The sequence below is a fragment of the Sorex araneus genome, chromosome 1 (assembly GCF_027595985.1).
Source record: "Sorex araneus isolate mSorAra2 chromosome 1, mSorAra2.pri, whole genome shotgun sequence".
In the NCBI taxonomy this organism is placed as follows: Eukaryota; Metazoa; Chordata; class Mammalia; order Eulipotyphla; family Soricidae; genus Sorex; species Sorex araneus.
This window is the reverse complement of record NC_073302.1, coordinates 359,134,880-359,155,629: the sequence shown is the minus strand read 5'-3', so window position 1 is coordinate 359,155,629 and position 20,750 is coordinate 359,134,880. Positions and strand designations below refer to the sequence as shown.

General features: G+C 43.9%; 1 protein-coding gene across 2 annotated transcripts in view; it reads left to right on the top strand.

Moving 5' to 3' along the window:
- AVL9 (AVL9 cell migration associated) overlaps nucleotides 1–19,817 on the top strand; it is a 94,758-nt gene extending 74,941 nt beyond the window's left edge. Inside the window, exons 15-16 of one of the 2 annotated variants that reach the window (XM_055138412.1) lie at nucleotides 131–219; nucleotides 18,077–19,817. In XM_055138412.1, coding sequence (XP_054994387.1) covers nucleotides 131–219; nucleotides 18,077–18,099 — 112 coding nt within the window. In that variant the 3' untranslated portion in view covers nucleotides 18,100–19,817. Of the gene's footprint in view, nucleotides 1–130; nucleotides 220–2,964; nucleotides 7,788–18,076 lie in introns of those variants that run through there. The other variant, XM_055138406.1, reaches the window with a different exon arrangement.
- The last annotated feature ends 933 nt before the right edge of the window (nucleotides 19,818–20,750 follow it).

Below are 20,750 nucleotides of genomic sequence, written 5' to 3'. Positions count from 1 at the left end.
CTTACAATGTAAGTATATTCATTTATGTATAGTAAACAGTAGTTTAGCTTCTTTTCACAAAAATTCTAATTTGAGATGGTTTGTGTAGAGATTTTTTAAATTATATTTGACACTTCTTTTCTTTACTCAGTTCTGTTCAAAACAGTGAACGTGGCAAAAAAATTGGAAACGTCATGGTCACAACCAGCCGGAATGTTGTACAGACAGGAAAAGCTGTTGGTAAGGCATGCCCTTAGCCAAGCATAGGTTGCTGGTGTTATATGTATCGTCTCTGTCTTATGTTTGATGAAAAAGCATACGTTTTAGAGATATGTGTGTCACCTAATAAGATAGCTGTTAAATGATGGAGGGTTTTATTTTTTTTGTTTTTGTCTTACTCGTTTAAAAACATTTTTTTTTTGCGGGGGTCTGGGGGGAGACACCTCGGGGAATATTGGCCAAGTGGCAGAGCACATGCCTTGAACTTAATCCTCACACTATGTGGCCACCCCTCTCCCTAGCACTGTGAGACTGCCTCACCTCTTTAAAAAACAATTACTGTGGCATCAAATAATTTCTGTTTGACAGACTTCACCACATCTTACAGAAAGTGATAAAAGTTTCGGATATGTTCACTATTTTATTAGTGATTCAAGCAAGGATGCAAAACTTCTCTTGATTTTCTCCAACACACACACACACACACACACACACACACACACACACTTATCTCAACTACCCATAGTTCTTTGTAAATGGCAAGAACATGGGGCCACAGACATGGCATGAGGTTAAGGCACTTGCTTTGCATGTGACTCACCTTAGTTCAATCCTCAGCACTATGTATGGTACCCGAGTTCACCAGGAGTGATCCCTGAGCACAGAGCCAAGAGTAAGCCTGAGTACTGCCAGGTGTGGCCCAAACCCCTCTTCCCCTTATAAGCACAGTTTTAATAACCTAGGCATTGGAAACTGCTATTGTCTAAAGCAGTTTCACTATTTGAAAAAAAAAAAGTGAAACCACAAGATTTTTTAAGATGTTAGGTGATATAAAACTCTTTAAACTGTAAAGAGAAAAAGAAGATATAAATGATCAGTTTTGTGAAGGAAAGAGAAGATAGCATTGTATAGCAATTAAAAGGATAGGAAGTGGAACCAGAGGGATGATTCAAAGGGAAGAAAGCATACTTGAAGCCATGCTGGTGCCCAGATTTGATGCCCATCACCACATGGTCCCAGAATACTGCCTGGAGTGACCCCTGAGTAGAGTCAGGAGCATCCCTTGTGTACAGCCCCCCCCCAAAAAAAATTTTTGTTTATATCATTTCTAATTTTAATTATATACAACCCACTCAGTTATCTTAGATCTACCAATTATTTACATTTTTTTCACATTTGCTTTGTTATATCAGAAGGTAAAGGTAAGACTCATCTACCAGTTATCAAAATTTTTCATATTTACTTTGTCATATCAAAAGACAAAAGTAGGACTCGTCCTCTTGGCACCTGGGCGAGACTGGCCAGCCCTCACAGAACATAATTCAAGGCCTGGGAACTAGATGATCTCTGACCCCAGTGGGCCCTTCTTCTAAAGAGAGGTAGAATGAGAGAGTTAGTCTGCAGGTAAACTCTAAAGGACAAACAGCACACAAATTCCTAAGGTCCACTCCTATCTATAATTGGCCAGCCTGGCCACATGGTTTAGTACTGGGGCATTGTGATACGTACATGCTACTTGGACGAGGCAGGACTGGGGGGTTACCAGGTCCACACCTTGCAATGCTAGGGGGCCAGGTACCACAGATCAAACTGAGGTCTTCGTGTATGTGCAAGCCATCTATCCTTGACCTCTGAACTATCTTTTTTTTTTTTTGATGGAGAAATTCTTCATTTTATTGACTTCTGCTGCTAAGTTCAGAGATCACATCTCTTCCACATAATCCTAAGAATAGTGGGAGTATATGATTAAGTCTTTTCACTTTTTTTTTTATCTCTGCACCAGGACGGAACTCATGACCTCATTCGTCTAAGGTATATGCTACAAGCCCATTCCCAACCTCTATATGAGACAATACCCTTTCAAACAGAGTAGACCTGAGGTTGGAGGATATGGCTCAGTTATAGTGCACTTGATTTGCATGTGCTAGATGCCAGGTTCAATCCTCAGCACTGCCCCCCCCCAAAAAAAACTTTTTTTTAATGCAAAATTGACCCGGGGCAGAGCAGATAGAGGTCTATGTGTCTCTTTAGAGGGAGGCAAGTCAACTTCTGGTGTTTTTTTCTTTTTTTTTTTTTTTTCAGTAAGAGAATTATGCCAGGGATCAAACCTGGGGCTCATATATGTAAAGTGTTTGTGTGCTCTGTCACTAAGATCCTCCCCTCTTTTCTGTCTTTAATGCAGCATCATTTTAGATGACAAAAACAATAATTGCTAACAATTTACACTCTACGTTGTACTAATTGGACTTAGGGTGGAGAGCAAACAGAATACTTTTCTAGTTCTCTGTTTTCAGGGAGGGGTTGTTTTTTCATTTTGGGGTTTTGTTGTTGTTGTTTGTTTAGAGCTTACACCTGGCTGTGCTCAGGTCTTACTCCTGGCTCTGTGCTGGTGATGTTCAGGAAACCATATGGGGTGCCAGGGATTGAACCTAGATGGGTCACTTTCAAGGCGAGTGCTCTACCCACTGTACTATCTCTCCAGCCCCTCTCCAGGTCATTCTGATCTATAACCAGCATTTAGTGCCATTAGCCGGCAGTGTGGGTATGAAGGAAGGAGTTTGTCGACTCCCTTCAGAATGCATATGAAAATATCCAGTTCCTGATTGGTGTTCCCCTGGAAAGGGGGTTGCTTTGAAAATTGACATTTCTGTAGACATATTTGTGTGTTACAGTACATTTGCATTTGTTAATTGGTGTTCATGTTTACCTGTCCTTGACAAGAGTGAAGATATTTTCTCTTTTGTTCCCTGCCTCTCATCCATCCAGGCCAGTCAGTTGGAGGAGCATTTTCCAGTGCAAAGACCGCCATGTCTTCATGGCTTTCGACTTTCACCAGTTCCACGCCCCAGAGTCTCACCGAGCCGCCTGAGGGGAAGCCATGAGCCTGGGGTCAGGGGCTGCTGTTGTTTTCCTAGGGTCAAGTGTTCCTTGTCTGTCCATTGCTCTCAGACTGTCCCTCTTCATTGGCCACAGGTCCACAGCCAGGGGCCAGTATGTCGGACTGTTTACATGCCAGTTGTCCTCTGTCTGAATGTCACAGGATGCTTGGAAAGATGAAATCACAACCAGACCAGGACTGGCTTTTCAGGTTGGGGTTTAAATTGACTACTTTTTTTTTTTTTCAGTCTGAGCCTGATTAAAATACAGTGAACCTTTCAGTGAATTTTCAAGTTCTGCTACTACAGCATTGTTTACTTTAGGAAAGTTTTCACTTCTGTAAATTTTGTTTTATTGTTTTATTGTCCAGATGGTCAATAGAATTTATATTCGTCGAAAATTAAGTTATACTGCTATTTTAATTCCTTTAAAACTGGTCCTAAAAATGTGCTTATAAAGTTAGGGGATCAGGCAGTCCAGTTCTTTGTTATTATTTTGGTTTTCTATGTGTTGGAGTTTTGTTTGTTTGTTTGCCTACAAAGTGCATTCAGCAATTTATTTCCTCCCAGCAACTTGACACAGTCAAGGAAGGTAGTTCTGAGTTGAGTGTTTTGTTTCCTGTTGTTGTTTTTTATTCCCTGGTTCTGAAACATGTGCCCTGTGGCATCAAGGAGTATCTTTGTACTTTCTTTCTCTTCCTAATTGTGGGAGTAGGTGTACAGAGAAGTCAGTACAGGGGGCCAGGCATGGTTCTAAAGTTGTTTGAACTGTTTAAGTGTGCATTAGGGCAAAACTTTACAGACCTGGGGTTCTGACACCAATCATGTTGTAATCTCTTAACAGCCTTTTTTTTTTAATCCAAAATCCTTGGCCTTCTGTTTCTTCCTTTGAACAGTTTTCCATCAGTTGTTTACAGACTTTCAGGTTTTTTCTTGGTCTCACTTTTCATAGATTTCCAAGGCCTTGAGCCTTTCAGATTCCCTGACCAAAAAATCCTGCCACTCTCATTTCCTCCTCTCTTCTAAAAGTTTTTATAAATGAAAAACAAGATGGTCCACAAATATTAAGTAGAACTCTTAATTTAGCTCACACTTAGAAAAGCAAGAGCTAAGAGACAGTTTCCATGACATCAGTCATGTCTTGTAAGGGGTGTTTCGTTTCATTTTAGACCCATGCCTCTATTCTGGCCATTGAAGATTTTTGCACAGCTGGACCTCATGTGTTTGCCATGCTCAACTCTGATTTGTTTTTCATGGGAACTTTGAATGAGTTTTCTCAGGGAGTACTAACAGAACAGATTGCTTTCAGTAACAAAGATATTTGGAAAATACATTGTGAGCATGATCTCCATATAATATGAAGACTATTAGGAAGATAGGGGGCTTAATTAAGAGAGACATTGATTATTGATTTATTCTTCCAAAATGTTTGTACAAAAAGTCCTCTAGGACAGGTGAAATGAACATAAAGGCATAATCTAAAAACCCCTCCATTTCCCATTTTATGTTTTCACACAAGTCCACCACATATAAAAGTTGTGCTTCCGGTTAAACCGAGTAACTCAAGAATTAAGGTGATAAATCGAGGGGCTTATTGTGAAAACTCCATTAGTTCCACTTCTCTTTCAGAAAGCAAACCTTCTCAGGAAACATTATTTGAAGAGAAGAAAGTAATATCCAAACACATCCTTCCATAGTACTTAAGTCACTATTACACTGAGACTGTATAGAATTATTTTAACACCCTGTTCCATGAGACCACATCATTAGCTGGAGTGCAGTAGTGTGTTGAATACCTTTCAACTGCCGGACGTTCAGGTGCTAAGAGCACCAGAGGGAGTCGGGCAGCAGGCTGCTGGTTCATCCTTCAGTTCATATGATTCATATCAATGCCCCCCTCTCAGTACTCTAAAGTTGTCCAGACCACAGCGTAGAATCCCACTAAAATAAAGTTGCAGCTGTATAAACATTCCACTTGGCCTTAGTAGCACTTGCCCCTCCCTTTTTAATATTGATTGTAGTTGAACTTTGTATTGATGTTTTAGTTGAGACTTGACTGCCTGGGCCTGGGTACTGGAGCACAAGCTCTGCCTTCAGGAGCCCTCGGTTCCATTCTGGGCTCTGGGAGTGTCTGCTCAGCAAGAAGCGGCAGGGCTGTTAAACAAGGTACTTAAAACCAAAACCAGAGTATTTCATGTGCCCAGTGTGCCCTGCACCTTTTAAAAGAAGAGTCAGCTCTTCAGTGACTCACTGCATGATGTGAATATCTCTGAAGGGAGAGCTTTGCCCAGAGGCCTGGTTAAAAGATGACCCCAGATTCCCTCCAGCCTCTGGGAAGCATTGGGGTTTTCAGGGAGTTCAAGGAGGTCCCCTTGATCAGCCAGCACTGTTGAGGGCTAGAGCTACAGGCTCCAGCTGGAACCCCTGAGGCCAGTTGAGGGGTCCCAGGAACCAACTTCTGGCTGGCATGGCCCTTCTTCTCCCTCTGGTAGGCCGACAGGCTATGTTTCAGCCTTATTTGCCCCTGGCTTTGTGTCTGAAAGCTAAGTAGGCCTCAGGAAGTGAGGCTCCAGCCAGGGCACACCCTTCCAGGGTGCATGCCAGGCACTCAGACTATATCTGTAGGTTGGTAGTGGCCTGGCTGCTGTGTCGGTGACTTCAGTTTGTGTTTAGGGAAAGTTCCTGGCATGTTTGAATCCCTGCTGGGCACTTGCAATACAGTAGCAACATCATCAAGAAAAAGATAGAAAACCAGATGAACACACAGAGCTGTACTTCTGAATAAGGCTGAAAGTTATTTTGTGTATACATTTGGCTCTTACAATCTATATGACAGATCTTCATGCTCCTCTTCTAAGCCCTTAAATAATTCTCATCCAACATTGCTTTAACTCTGTAGCAATGTTCTTGGGGAATAAACTAGAGCAAATTTCATCAACTTCCTCAACCTTATTTTGCTTTCTGAGTTCTGTATTGAACATTAAAAAAATATTTTTAATGACAGGGAGGGCATTGTGCCACACCCAGCAGTACTCTGGGGTTTCCCTGGCTCTGTGCTCAGAAGTAACTCCTGGCATTGCTCAAGGAGCCATATTCGGTGCTCGGAATCTAACTGGGGTTGCCCATATAGCAAGTAAGCACCTTACCTCCTGTACTATCCCTCTCACCCAGAAGTTTTTTAAAGATGAATTTACCTTGAAAAGGCAAAGAGGAAACAAGCTGGGACAGTAGAGAAGTGAGAAGCTGCAAGGCTGCTAAACAAACACGGTACTTAAAAACAGAATGAAAGTATTTTGAAAGCAGTATTTAAAAGGCTAAAGATTAGAAGAACTCTTCTACAGACAAGTTTGAATTTTTTCCTTCCACTTATGTTTTGAAGTGAAGCTATGACATTATCTCACTAACAGGCACGTTCTTTTATTTTCTGGTTTCTGGGAGCTACAGCCCCTGATCCTGTCAGTGCCCCGTTGGCAAGTTCAAGAGCATACAGTCGCTCTGCGCACCTTTGTGGGGCCCCAAACGCATGAACTTTTCTCTGCTTCAGCAGTTTGAGGAATAACCTGTTGACATAGTAGCTGCTACATGCTGCCTGTTGTATCAGGGTGTCGGTTGGAACACTTCCATGTCATCACTATTTCCATGCTTGGATTCTAGGGCCAGAGGCAGCAGAGTTCATGCCTTCCCACCGATTTCCTTGGGACCCTTGAAGCTCCCAAGAGCTGATGGTAAAAAATGCAAACCTCATCTCAGAAGGCAGTTGTCATTCCATGTTGCAAAATGTGCCACTAGGGGTGTTTTTTTATTCCAAGTCTTTGTACGTCATACCACTGGAATTACTTTTCATAATTTCCAACATTCCATAAATATTTGTCAAGGGTAAAGGAAAGGAATGTGGTTCTTTATTCTTTTCATATAAATAACTTTGTACATGTGACTTCCTGCTTTCATGATGAAGGAGAAGAAATGAGCTCCCTTGTATGATAACTTCAAAAGATTATGCACGTAGAGGGGCTGAATATATTTTGTAAAACTCTAATGCATTTGTATTTCTGTGCTGTTCTAAAATTTACCTTTTTACTTATATTAATTAAAGATATAGAAACTATATATTTAAATCATGTAAATGGGATGTAGGGATTTTTATCCAATCATACTTTTCATCAGCTTCTCACACACACGTAGTATGCTGCTCACTTTGTGTGTGTGTGTGTGTGTGTGTGTATATGTGTGTGTGTATGTGTGTGTGTGTGTGTGTGTGTGCAATATAAACATTTGAACATTTCAGTCAGGTACTGAGCCAGAAAAAGGTAATGAAAGTTTTTAGAAAGATTCTGTGCTTAGGAAATAGTTTTTCATGTTATATTAATAATTTATAGCTGGGAAGATAGGATCAAGATGTACATCTTTCAGGCCAGTTAGTCATTATTTCCAAAATTTAGAAAGTGCTTGATTAACAAGTTGGTGAGGCATTTAGTGGTCACAGAAATTAAAATTTGGAATTAAAGGCTTTCCACATACCCCTTCTAAGAAAGTTTTCTAAGGAAGTTTTTCTTTGCTCTAATAGTTCTATGATTTGTGCTAGTTCTTTGTTCTGTTGTCATTTGTTCAAAAAACAGTAATATTATAAATCATGTCTAATCATACTGAATTAGAAAACAACTTCTGTATCTTTATTTTGAGAGAAAGTGATAATAAAATCTTGTTTGCCCTGCATCCACCTGCACTTGCCTATTTTTTTTTCTAGAAATTCCTTCGCCTACATGATTGTCAGTTTGATTTCTGAACTGCTCCACACTTGGACGTGTCGGGGGCTAATGTGAACCCAGAGTAAACCATGACTCATTGTTTGATCTCTCATGCTAACATTGCTTACAGTAGTGCCTGGGTTTTTGAGATAGTGAACGCTGGATAAAGAACCACTTAGCTTCTGTGAAATGGAAAGTGTTGCAAAGCACTGGTTCACAGACAGAATCCAGACCCTTTGCTTGCTCATCAGTTTCTCAGGTAAGGTTAACTTTCTAGCTGGTACCTTCAGGGCCCTTTATTACTATTATTTGGTTGGAGGTAATGCAGGGAAATGCATCTCCTTCCCACCTGATATTAGCAGTCTCCATGCCCAACCTCTGGCCATGCTATAGCTCTGCTTATTGCACCTCGCACTGTACACATTTATACTTCCTGTCTTTGGTCAGGGATCAGTAGGGAACGAAAAGAGCAACATTTAGCCTTATTCCCTCAGAGAGCTCCCACAGAGATAAACTACAAAGACTTACCCTTAGATCACAGCAGACTCAAGGGATGGGTTTCTCATCAAGCTCAGTGAATCAAGGAAGTAGTAGCACAGAGGGCTCTACTACTACCAGCCAGCTCTGTAACCCCTCGGATTAGGACTGTAGAGATACCAGGGTGTTTGTGAGCACAAAGAAGTGATGGTACAGGTAATCAGCAAAGCACAAGAAAGTAGAAAAGCAGAAATGAGAAAATAACAAATCAGGAGTGACAACTGTCAAATGTGGTAGGTAAAATAAAAACAGCAGAAGGTCTCAGAAACAGTAACAGCTGTGAGGGGGTGGAAATAGTCTGTGAGATCTTGGGGCCAGAGCAATAGTACAGTGAGTAGAGTGTTTTCCTTGCATGCAGCCCACCCGGGCTCAGTCTCCAGCATCCCATATGGTCCCCCAAGCACCGACAGGAGTAATTCCTGAGTGCAGAGCCAGGAGTAACCCCTAAGCATTGCCGGGTGTGACCCAAAAAGCAAAAAAAAAAAAAAGTTTGTGAAAAAAGGTGTGATGTAAGAAACCTCTAGAAAACAACAGATTTTGGGGGGGAAAAGACTGAAAAGAAAGGAGCAGCATACCAGAGAACTATGGGGTGAGTCAAGAGGAGCAATGTAAGAACCATAGGAGTAACTGAGGAATAGGAAGGCAAATTCATTAAAGAACCACTGGTCAGATGAATCAATCATAAGAATTTCCCAGGATTGAGTACATGCATCCAGGTGCAATTGGCCCAAGGGTCTCTGTGAAAATAGACCCAAATAGAAAAGCTCCCATGTAAGACATGTAATCAGAATGACAAAAACCAAGACAATACTGAAAGCAGTAAGAGCAAAGGAGGAATTCACATAGGAAGTAACTCCTATAAAAGTCACAATCACAGCAGATCTATTGAGGCTACAGGCCAGGAAAGAATGGTGGGATATAGTGAAAAAATAAAACACTGAAGTGAAGCCCTCATCAAGGATATTCTGTTCAACTAGATTATCATTCATATCTGAAGGACTGATGCAAAGCAGCTTCATGTGTAAGCAGATGCTTTGGGAATGCATAACTTGAAACCAGTTTTGCAAGGAACATTACAGGAGCTTCTCTAAAAAAGAAAAAGTTCTCAGCACTTTGCCACGTAAGTGGCATTCACTTATGACACTTATGATGCTTCTACATTAAGAAAGGTCTGTTTTAGGCTGCAAAATAAAGCTCCCGGAAGAGAAAATTTCCTGTCCCCGAACCAGGCTGTCTTCACCGGGAGACCTCGAAGGTGGGGCGGGTTGAGTTTCCCTCCCTGCCCCAAGCAGAACCCCAGCAGCTGAAAACCTCCAGAACCCAGCTGCAGCCATGCTCAAGGTCACTCTCCACAAGCTCGAACCAGCCTCACCCATGAGGGAGTCAACAGAAGAACCCAGGTATGCAGGACCTGTGGCTGAGATCTGCAAGCCTGCTCTGGTAAAGACTGGGCCTCCTCCACCCAGATCCCCAGTTTTCCAGTAGCTTGGCAGCCACACCCACAAACTGCCCCTGGCACTATGTAATCTCATCAATGGCCAAGATCCAGAAGAGAGTGATGCAGTATTTCCTGGAGCACGCTGCCGCAAATGTTCTTATACTCTCATACTCTAGCTTACTGATGTACCTAAAGCAGCACACATTTGTTTGGTTTTAACATACTTGCTTGTCTTCTCTTATATACGGGCTCAAATGGCTCCAGAATGAAATCCAATAACCGTCACACACTTCCCTGTTATTGTGGGAAGATGCTCACTGGTGGGGTGGGTGTTTGAATATTGTTTGTAATGAACTATTGTAAACTACCTTATGAAAATAAGTTGTGTAAAAATCGCAAAAATAAAAGGTCTGTTGAAGATGACTGGATAAAGATACTATACACGATGGAATACTGCTGGTCGTAAGGAAAGATGAAGTAATGCAATTTCCTGCTAATGTGGCTGGATCTGGAGAGTATCTGTAGCACTGTCGTCCCGTTGTTTATCCATTTGCTCGAGTGGGCACCTGTAATGTCTCCATTGCGAGACTTGTTACTGTTTTTGGCATATTGAATATGCCATGGGTAGCTTGCCAGGCTCTGCTATGTGAGCAGGATACTCTCAGTAGCTTGCCAGGCTCTCCGAGAGGGATAGAGAAATCGAACCCGGTCAGCCTGCATGCAAGGCAAATGCCCTACCTGCTGTACTGTTGCTCCAACCCAGATGTTGAGTAAAATCAGAGGTAAAAAAAAAAATCAGAATTATCTCTCATATGTGGGGGAAAAAAGAAACTTCATAGGGAAATACCAAACACCCAATGGCAATAAAACAGGAGAACTAGTCTTCAGAAGTAAGCTTGCCAGTGGGGCCAGGGTGGGGTGCAGGATTAGTTAGAGAAGATGACATTAGAATAATTGAGGATAGGAAAAATGTCTGTCAGGCTTGGGAGTGGGAAGGAAAATGGGGACATTGGTGGAGGGAAAATGACACTGGTGAAGGGATTGGTATTGGAACAATATATGCCTGAAAATTATAGATATCTTTGTAATTCACAGTTACTCAATTAAGAAATTATTTTAGAAAAGTTCTGTTTAACAATGGCCACTCAACACCTTTATTGCAAACCACAACACCTAATCAGAAAGAGAGAACAAAAGGGAATACCCTGCCATAGTGGCAGTGTGGGGTGGGGGGAGACAGGACTGGGGAGGGGGGGAGGGATGTTGGGTTTACTGGTGGTGGAGAATGGGCACTGGTGAAGGGATGGGTTATCAAACTTTGTAAGGGAGAAACATGAGCACAAAAATGTATAAATCTGTAACTGTACCCTCACGTTGACGCACTAATTAAAAATAAACTATTAAATAAAAAAGTTCTGTTTAGAGCCAGAGTGATAGTACAGCCAGTAAGGCTCTTGCCTTGCGCACAGTCAACCCATGTTCAATACCCAGAACCCCATATGGTCCCCTGAACCTCACCAGGAGTGATTCCTGAGCACTGCTATGTGTGGCAAAAAAAAAAAAGAGGCCTGTTTATTCCTAGCTAGCTAAGGGTTTTATATTTTTAAAATAATGTATTAGTGGACCGAGTGATAGCACAGTAGATAGGGCGTTGTTAGCCTTGCATACAGCCAACCCAGGTTTGATCCCAGGCAGCCCATATGGTCTCCCGAGCAACAACAGGAGTAATTCTTGAGTGCAGATCCAGGAGTAACCCCTGAGCGTCGCTGGGTATGACCGCAAGAGCCAAAAAATAGTATTAGTGTTTTATTTATTTTGAATGTTCTTTCTACATTTAGGTGAATTTGTTACATATATAGAGATTTTTAATACAGATAATTTTATCTGTAATATATTTTCTAACATAAAACAAACATCATTTTTAGGATAAAGCACACTATATGCTTTTATAAATCTATTCAGATTTTTTCCTTAAATCTTTTTAAAATTCTAAAATAAATCTTGAAAGAGAGCAACAACCACAGAGATTCCTCTACACCTAGCGCCAGGCTGAATTCATAGGGGTACCCCAGAGAGGGGCAGGTGAGTCCATCACCCACTCCAAAAGAGCACCAGCAGCCAAAATCCTCCAAAACCTAATCGTCGCCATGTTTATGGCCGATCTCCACAGAATCTGCAAAATCCTCCCCCTCCCCCTACTCCATGAGAATAAATCTGCTGAAAAATTCAGGTATGTGGATTTTGTGACCGAAATCTCCCCCTCCCCCATCTCCCTGTTCTTCCGGGGCCCAGTGGTCACACCCAAGAACTGCTTCTGGGCTCCATATAAGCTCATTCAATCTCAGGAGAGAGCAACAAGCAGAAGAAATGCATATAATTCGGCTGTATAACCCTATTTAAAATTTTAGAATTCCTGGAGTGACATCTCATACTCTACCCTGGCATTCATCCCATATCGTCTCCAGGAGTTAAACCCTGAGCATCGCTGGATATGACCCCCAAACAACATCAACAAAACCATAAAATGAGCTTTGTGGAGAGCTTTTCTTCCTGAGAGGCGTTCTTTTTTTGGGGGGAAATCATACCCAGCGATGCTCAGGGCTCTGTACTCAGGAATTACTCCTGGCAGTGGTTGGGGGACCACAAGGGATGCCAGGGATTGAACCTGGGTCAGCCGTGTGAAGGCAAACACCCTACCCGCTGTGCTATTGCTCTGGCCCCAGAGGCATACTTCCTTGATTGGGGCTCATATTCCACTCACTGGTGATCTCTTCCTTGGGCCATGGCGTCCTGGTGCTGGTAAGGTGACTTGAGGACGTTGGGATTGTTTGTTCAGACTCTGCCAGTGATGTGATGGTTTGCCATTGTCTCTGAGGTAGGAGCTGCCTTCCCTTGCTTCCAGCAGGATGGCAGCTGCAGTGCTTGAACCCTGGTAACATCTGGAAAAAATGCTGTGATTGTGGAGCCCATTATCTTCCCTCTGGGTAGGACTTTCCTGAGGATAATTACCAGGGTTGGGGACCACCCAATCGCAGGACTGCTTTATCCAAGTCCACGATCAGCAAGTCCCTAGCTGACCTTCAAGTCTATGATGGACAGCCAGCTCTAGCTGAGACATTCAGGTCACCCAGACATTTTACACTGTATGATCCTGAGGTCAGGAACCAGGTGGAACCAGGCAGGAGGTCAGATGACTGCTCTTTGCTCTTTGGGGAGGGCTGAAAGGGCCCAGAGGTGGGCATATCTCCCAAATAGTATTTAGGGGGTCCCAGGCTGCTCCAGCCACCCTTGACCTACCAGACCCAGCACTCGTAGAAGCAGCAGAGTGGCACCATCATGCTTGTGGATGCAGGCCACTATTGAGCACAGGACCACACACATGTAAGTCCCGTGCTCCTGCTCCCAGTGCTCTCTCTGCCCCACAGGCTCTTTGTTCTTAATCCTGTGAGCACCTGCACTAAGAACCACCAAGACCCAGACAAGAAAATATAAGTGTCTCCCCTTTCGGCTGTGGGACTGGCTGTACTCCTAGAACACAAAGATAAGGGTTGGTATTAGCAGGGCAAAGCCATTGATCATTGTCGAATCCAGGTGATAAGTACACAGGATTTCCATAATGGAAAGTTAAAAATTCTTTGCTAGTCTTTAAACAACTCTTGATGTAAAGGCTCCATGCCTCCCCCAACCCCAACCACCACTCTTAATTTTCTGTTTAGTCCTGCCCAGGCAAATCTCTTAAATAGTTGTGGGAAATTAAAAACCTTAATTTGGACCCTGTGTAATATCAGTGTGTCTGCTAATTTTGTTCTGACCTTGTGTGGTTTGAACTGCTCGTCTATGAAGCAATCAGCCTTAGATTCTTCTTGTTACCCTTACAGTTAGCTTTAGTGTTGAAGACTTTTTTTTCTTCTTTTTTAAATTTTTTATTAGTGAATCTCCGTAAGTTACAGTTACAGACTTAAAAAACTTTTTGTGCTTATGTTTCAGTCATACAATGCTCGAGTACCCATCCCTCCACCAGTGCCTATTCTCCACCACTGATGATTCCAGTATCCCTTCCATCCCCCCATCCCATCACCCCACCCCATCCCACCTCTGTGGCAGGGCATTCCACTTTGTTCTCTCTCTCCTTTTGGGTGTTGTGGTTTGCAATAGAGGTATTGAGTGGCCATCGTGTTTGATCTATAGTCTACTTTCAACACGCATCTCCCATCCCCAGCGGGTCCTCGAACCACACTTTACCTGGTGTTCCCTTCTCTATCTGAGCTGCCTTTTACTCCAGCATGTGAGGCCAGCTTCCAAGCCATGAAGCCAACCTCCTGGTATTTGTCTCTACTATTCTTGGGTGCTAGTCTCCCATTCCGTTACTTAATATTCCACAGATGAGTGCAATCTTTCTATGTCTGTCTCTCTCTTTTTGACTCATTTCACTTAGCATGATACTTTCCATGTTGATCCACTTATATGCAAAGTTCATGACTTCATCTTGTCTAACAGCTGCATAGTATTCCACTGTGTAGATGTACCAAAGTTTCTTTAACCAGTCATCTGTTCTCAGGCACTTGGGTTTTTTCCAGATTCTGGCTATTTTAAACAGTGCTGCAATGAACATTCGAGTGCAGATGTCATTTCTACTATACTTTTATGCCTCTATGGGATATATTCCCAGGAGCGGTATTGCTGGGTCAAATAGGAGCTCAATTTCTAATTTTTTGACAATCGTCCATACTGTTTTCCAAAAGGGCTGAACCAGTCAGCATTCCCACCAGCAGTGTAGGAGAGTCCCTTTCTCCCCACATCCCGCCAACAGTGGGTGCTTTTGTTCTTTTGGATGTGTGCCAGTCTCTGTGGTGTGAGGTGGTATCTCATAGTTTTGATCTGCACCTCTCTGATGATTAGTGATGAAGAGCATTTTTTCATGTGCCTTTTGCCATTCGTATTTCTTCCTTGAGAAAGTTTCTGTTCATTTCATCGCCCCATTTTTTGATGGGGTTGGATGTTTTCTTCTTGCAGAATCCAACCAGTGCCTTGTATATCCTTGATATCATCCCCTTACCAGATGGGTATTGGGTGAATATTCTTTGCCATTCTGTAAATTATATTTTGGTCACTGTATCTTTTGCAGTGCAGAAGCTTCTTAGTTTAATATAGTCCCACTTGTTTATCTCTGTTTCCACTTGGTTGGTCAGTGTCGTGTCATCTTTGAAGATACCGTTAGCCTCAATATCATGGAGAGTGTTGAAGACTTTTTTTTTTCTAAGAAAAACAGAAAACCGATTTGGGAAAAGTCTGTTGAAATCCCAACAATCCTCCGTCCCTCCTCAGTAATCTTTCTAGTTTCATTTCTGTCACCATCCCTTGGGTTATACCTATTATTCCTTAACTGGTTTCTCTATTTTGAGTACCATACCCCATCCCATCATTTATCTCCCTTTAAAAAAATAGAGCCTATTTGTCATTTTGCTGCACAGAAACCACACTGTCTCCTGCCTGTCTCCCAGATTCCTCCATCGGGCACCGGGTCCACATGGTTCCCTGACACCCATGGTAGTTCCTCTGCTCAGCAGTAGGTGCCAGGGGCTGTTTCCAGTTGGGACTAATGTGAACAGCAGTGCTGTGTGTGCACCAGTAATATCTGTATGGCATAAACGTGGACTGGACCCTGAGGAATCCTGGAAATGTGTGCATCTCCCGCTCCTCTAGTCAATATCAATGTGTCTTCAACATAGTGCCGCCACAGCACTCCCACGTATGTGAGCAGATCAGGGTTCCACATGCCTCCCGTGCATCAGAATCATCAGGAGTTCTGCCTGTTTTGCTGCTCTTGGGGGTGTGAAATGTTATCTCGCTGGTTCACATTCCATTTCCAGGAGTACTTATAAGGTATCAGTAGAATCTTGTTCTACTGATGGATCATTTAGATGGCCACTTTTAGGATGTGCCCATTCTAAGTCTTCTGCCCATTTTTGTACTAGGTTGTCTGAAGATTTTAATTTTGAGTTCTTATGTGTGTGTGTGTGTGTGTGTGTATGGGTTGTTTTGGAGGGTGGGAGTGATTATGTACAGCGTGTATTCTGAATAATTTTTCATGCTGTTATACATGTGCAAATATCTCATTCTGTGACTTAATTCTGTATCTCTTTTGGTGAATTGGAGTTTTGATCATCCTCTTTTTTTTTTCTTTTTGGGTCACACCCGATATTGCACAGGGGTTACTCCTGGCTCTGCACTCAGGAATTACTCCTGGTGGTGCTCAGGGGACCATATGGGATGCTGGGAATCGAACTTGGGTCGGCCGCATGCAAGGCAAATGCCCTACCCGCTGTGCTACCGCTCCAGCCCCTATCATCCTTTTTAATAGGAAATCGTATATCCTTGTTTTCCTTTTTCACTTTGTTCATTTGCTTTTGTCCCTCTCAGAGAGCCCGGCAAAGCTACCAAGAGGATCTCACCCGCATGGCAGAGCCTGGCAAGCTACCCGTGGCTTGTTCGATATGCCAAAAACAGTAACAACAAATCTCAGTAATGGAGATGTTACTGGTGCCCGCTCGAGCAAATAGATGAGCAACGGGATGACAGTGACAGTGATATTTGCTTTTGTTTTGTGGCCACACACCCAGTGGTGCTCAGGGTTTCCTCCTGGCTCTGTTCTCCAGGATCACTCCTGGCAGACTCAGGTGACCTTATGGGGTGCCTGGGTTCCTGGGTTGGCTGCATGCAAGGCTCTACCCAATATGCTAGCTCTCAGGCCCCCTTGTGTTAAGGAATCCTTTTCTACTTCAAGTAAGATCATTAGGATGTTTTCAATAATTTTCTAGAAATATTTCAGGGGTTGGGGGGACAGCTCAGTGGTAGAGTGTGTGGTTCACGTGTAAAGGTTCCTGAGCTCTACCTCCCAGACTAGGTTTTCAGTTTTGCCTTTCCCACTTGGTGACTTTGTTCACCTCCTGGCATTTGTAAACTGGTGTGGCCCCAGCTTCAGTAGACCACCCCCCTTCCATACCAGATTTCATTCTTTCTCTCTGCAGACTGGCAAGCTGCTGCTTGTTCTGCTCCAGGCCCCAGCCCAGCAGATGCATTTCCCTAGTATGATCTCACAGCTGCAGAGCGGACGTCAGCTGCCAACACCAGCACCACCTCCTGCCTGCCGCTCCCTCACCACCACCTGTGGGCACTGCTCTGCGGATCCTGGACCTGCTGTGCAGCCCCCAACTGCCTCCCTTTGCCAGGCCCTTTACCCTAGTGTGGGCTGAGGAGAACTGCATCCATCTGTTGCAGTGATAGAAACTGGGGGCAGAGAGATATACAGTGGGTAGGATGCTTGCCTTGCACGCAGTTGATCCATGTTCAATCTCTGGCATCCCATATTGTCCCCAGAGCACCGGCAGGAGTAATTTCTGAGTGCAGAGTCCGGAGTAAACCCTGAGCACATCTAGGTGTGGCCTAAGCACCAAAAAGGAAAAAAAGGAGAGAAACTTAATGGCAGCCTTGGGGTCCTGGGTTGGCAGGTCCCTCTCTGGCCTCGGTTCCTGGCTCAAGGCCAGCTGAGTCTTGCACATGGCCTACAGGCCACTGCCCAGTGCCCCCGTGCTGGTTGCCCAAGCCCTGGAGCATTCTGGAGAGGAGACTCTCTGAGGGCAGAGGATCCTGGGATGCTCTCACCTTTCCAGAGAGTTCCTTTGCCCTTTCACATCCAAGGTTTGTATGAAGAGTACAGATGTGTAAGGGGAAGAGAGTCACTGGGTGAGGTGGTGGGTGTGCTTGTCATAATAAAAGAAAAGGAATCCTTCCATCTTTCTTTTTAAAAAAGATTTTTTGAATCTCTGTAATCTTTTTTTTTCTTATTAAAAGAACATTTTCTAAAAAGAGTAATAGAAGGATAATGTGTGAGGTGGCTGGGGGGTGGGGAGGGAGCTGACACTGGAGGTGGGTGCGGTGTGAAATGCAGGATATGGGGCAGGAGTCTCAGTGGCAAGATTCTGGCACTCACCTTGCACACAGCTCACCTGGGTTCTTTCCCCAGTACCATGTATGGTGCCCCAGGTCCCTCCAGGAGAGACCCCTGAGCAGAGCCAGGAGTAATCCCTTGCACCTAAACAAAACAAAAACACTGTATTCATGAAATTTGATTTGTAATACTGCAAAATTGAGAGCAGTGTTGCAAATCGTGATGCCTCAATGAAAGTTGGAAGGAAACAAAAAGTCCATTGAGCTTTTGTTCATAATGACTTTGTTCATAGTCTAATTCGTGGCGTTTTTGTTTTTTGATTTTTGTTTTTCAGATAAGCTTTACCAGATGAGATGATGGCTCCTTGAGGGTTGAGTGGGTGTCCCCAGATAGGGCACTCCTGGCTCTGCCCTAGAAAACAGTCCCTCAGCTGCCCTTCCTGGAAGCCAATGAGACTGAACCTGAAGGACATCACCCGTGGGGACAGCGATTCTGAACTGGTTCTTGGTACAAGATCAGTTATCTTATACAATTTCTTTCTGCTACTGTCTTTGTTTTTTTTTGGTCTGTTTTGCAAGCTACCAAGAGTATCCCACCCACACGGCAGAGCCTGGCAAGCTACCCACGGCATATTCGATATGCCAAAAACAGTAACAAGTCTCACAATGGAGACATTACTGGTGCCCACTTGAGCAAATCGATGAACAACGGAAGGGGATGACAGTGCCACAGTGCTACAGAGGTCACAAAAGGTAGTGGTCAGGGCTTACTCCTAGCTCTGTGCTCTGGGATCACTCCTGTGGGGCTGGACTGGGGGGTGGGGGCAACCCTCCCTTCTCTCATGAGGCAGTCAGGCATTACCTGTGCTGACTGGTTCTTGCCAGAGGCAGCGCCCTACACTGCAGCACTGCACATAGATTGGGGCTCGCTCTCTAGGTTTGGTGCTCACACACGTGCTTGCTAGGGGTGCTCCTGATTATTATTATATATTTTTTGCAGCTCTCACCTGAGTCAGGCCCTTTGGTTGTGGGGTTCACACACACCTAGCAGCTGTGAGCCAGAAATCATTTGTGTCACAGAGAATAACTGTAATTGTGTATCTCAAGGTGATTCAATTAAAAAGTATTTTTTTTTAAAAAAAGAAGCACACTAAATAGAGTGAGCGTGAATATTTTGAAGGCCCAGTACCTTGACAAATGCATCTAAGTCCCTTTGAACTAATTTATGGAGTTGTGGGACGAATAGCTGAAGTGGGCTGAGTGCATCTGTTGCTTGCAGGAGGCTGGGTTCGTACCTGCACCTCATGGCCCCTTGAGCACCCTCAGGTGTAGTCCCTAAGCACAGAGCTTGACCCTAAACACCTCCCGATGTGCAGCCAAAGCCCAGACCTCATTCCTATCCTCAGTTCCACAGCTTCACCAACATTCCATATCTGAGAGTTAATTCCTAAGAAAATAATCCCAAAGAGGAAAAAGTCATGGGATTCTTGGCCACAGCATTCGGAGGGGTGCAGCAAGGATGCTCCTTACTCCTTATACTGTCATCAACTACGGATGAAAATTCACAGTGTAAAGAGACTTCAGGGCCCCCAATATAAGAAGGCGGTCACTCAATGGCCAGCGGGACTCGGTGTGTCCCCTCGATGATCCTTCTTGCTCTGTCCTGGGCCTTTTCTCAGTTTTCCCCACGTGGTGATGAGAATGTGGGGAAAGGTGGATTTCTGAGGCCTCTGACCTGGTGGTAAGTGTCTTCCGTCCCAAACTGATACTGGAGTGGGGGCAGGAACAGAATTCCACCACCAATTAATGAAGCAAGGAAACAGGTGTGAGTGAAAGCTCTCAGGTCTTTGGTGAGGACCTGCCCCCGTGGGTCCCCCGTGTCCATATTCTCTTCTGGTTTTGTGATACACTCAGACCAGGGGCTGGCATGTAGTAAGCACTTGGTGAATATTGTGACCAGAACAAAACATTCCTGTCCCATGCAGGACTCTGCGGGGTTGGCTTTCCAAGAAGCATGATGTAATGGGCTCGCTGAAAGAGCGAACGGAACTGAGCACAAGAAAGCAGGGCTTTCACAAGTAGAGAGTGTGGGGAATATTATCTGCCATGGTGGCAGGGGGAGGGTGGAAAATGGGGGTTATATCCGGGATATTGGTGGTGGGGAATGTGCACTGGTGGAGGGATGGGTGTTTGATCATTGTGAGACTCTAACCCAAACATGAAAGCTTGTAACTATCTCACGGTGATTCAATAAAATAAAAAAAAAAAAAAGCAGGGCTTTCAGCTCTGTTTAGTAAAGAACTTGGTGGCACTGTAAAAGGATATTTAGTAGCACAGAAAGCAGGCCAAGGGTAAGGAAAACTCTCCATCCTCAAGAGAATTCAGCTGTCTAAATTAGGTCTGATCCAGAATAAACACTTCTCTTCTGGAAATCTAGCTCATCCAGAAACAACTCTCCATGGTGGGGAGAGGCCCTGGGCATAGAGCTGTGTGATTCCTTAACACTGCAGGGAAGATGGACTCATGGTCTCGGGAAAAATTAAATGTGACAGTCCTTAAGCCTCAAAGGGAATTTTGTGACTAAAGAGAAATTGAATCCTTGCCCTTTCCCATGAACTTGACCAACCTCAGTTTTCCCTGTGCTTACTCAGCTTTCAAAGTCTAAAAAATTTTTTTTTCTATTCTCAAATGCATCCAATAGAAATGACTTTCAAATGACTTAGAAATGTCCTTGTCTCAGATGAAACTGAAGTTCAGCTGTTACTAGGAAGTCAAGACTGATCACTGTAGTGTTTTATCAGGACAAACATCATTATCCACATGAGCACTAGAGATACCTGATGCCCTGACTTCCATCCTGACTTGCTCTTCATGATCCCACAACACTGCTGGGCATGGCCCTGCTGACACCCCCAGCAGCACCAGGAATGGTCCCAGAGCCCCACATTCCATCACAACAAATTGCAGGGCTGGAGAGACAGTACAAGGAGGAAGGCAATTGCATAGTTT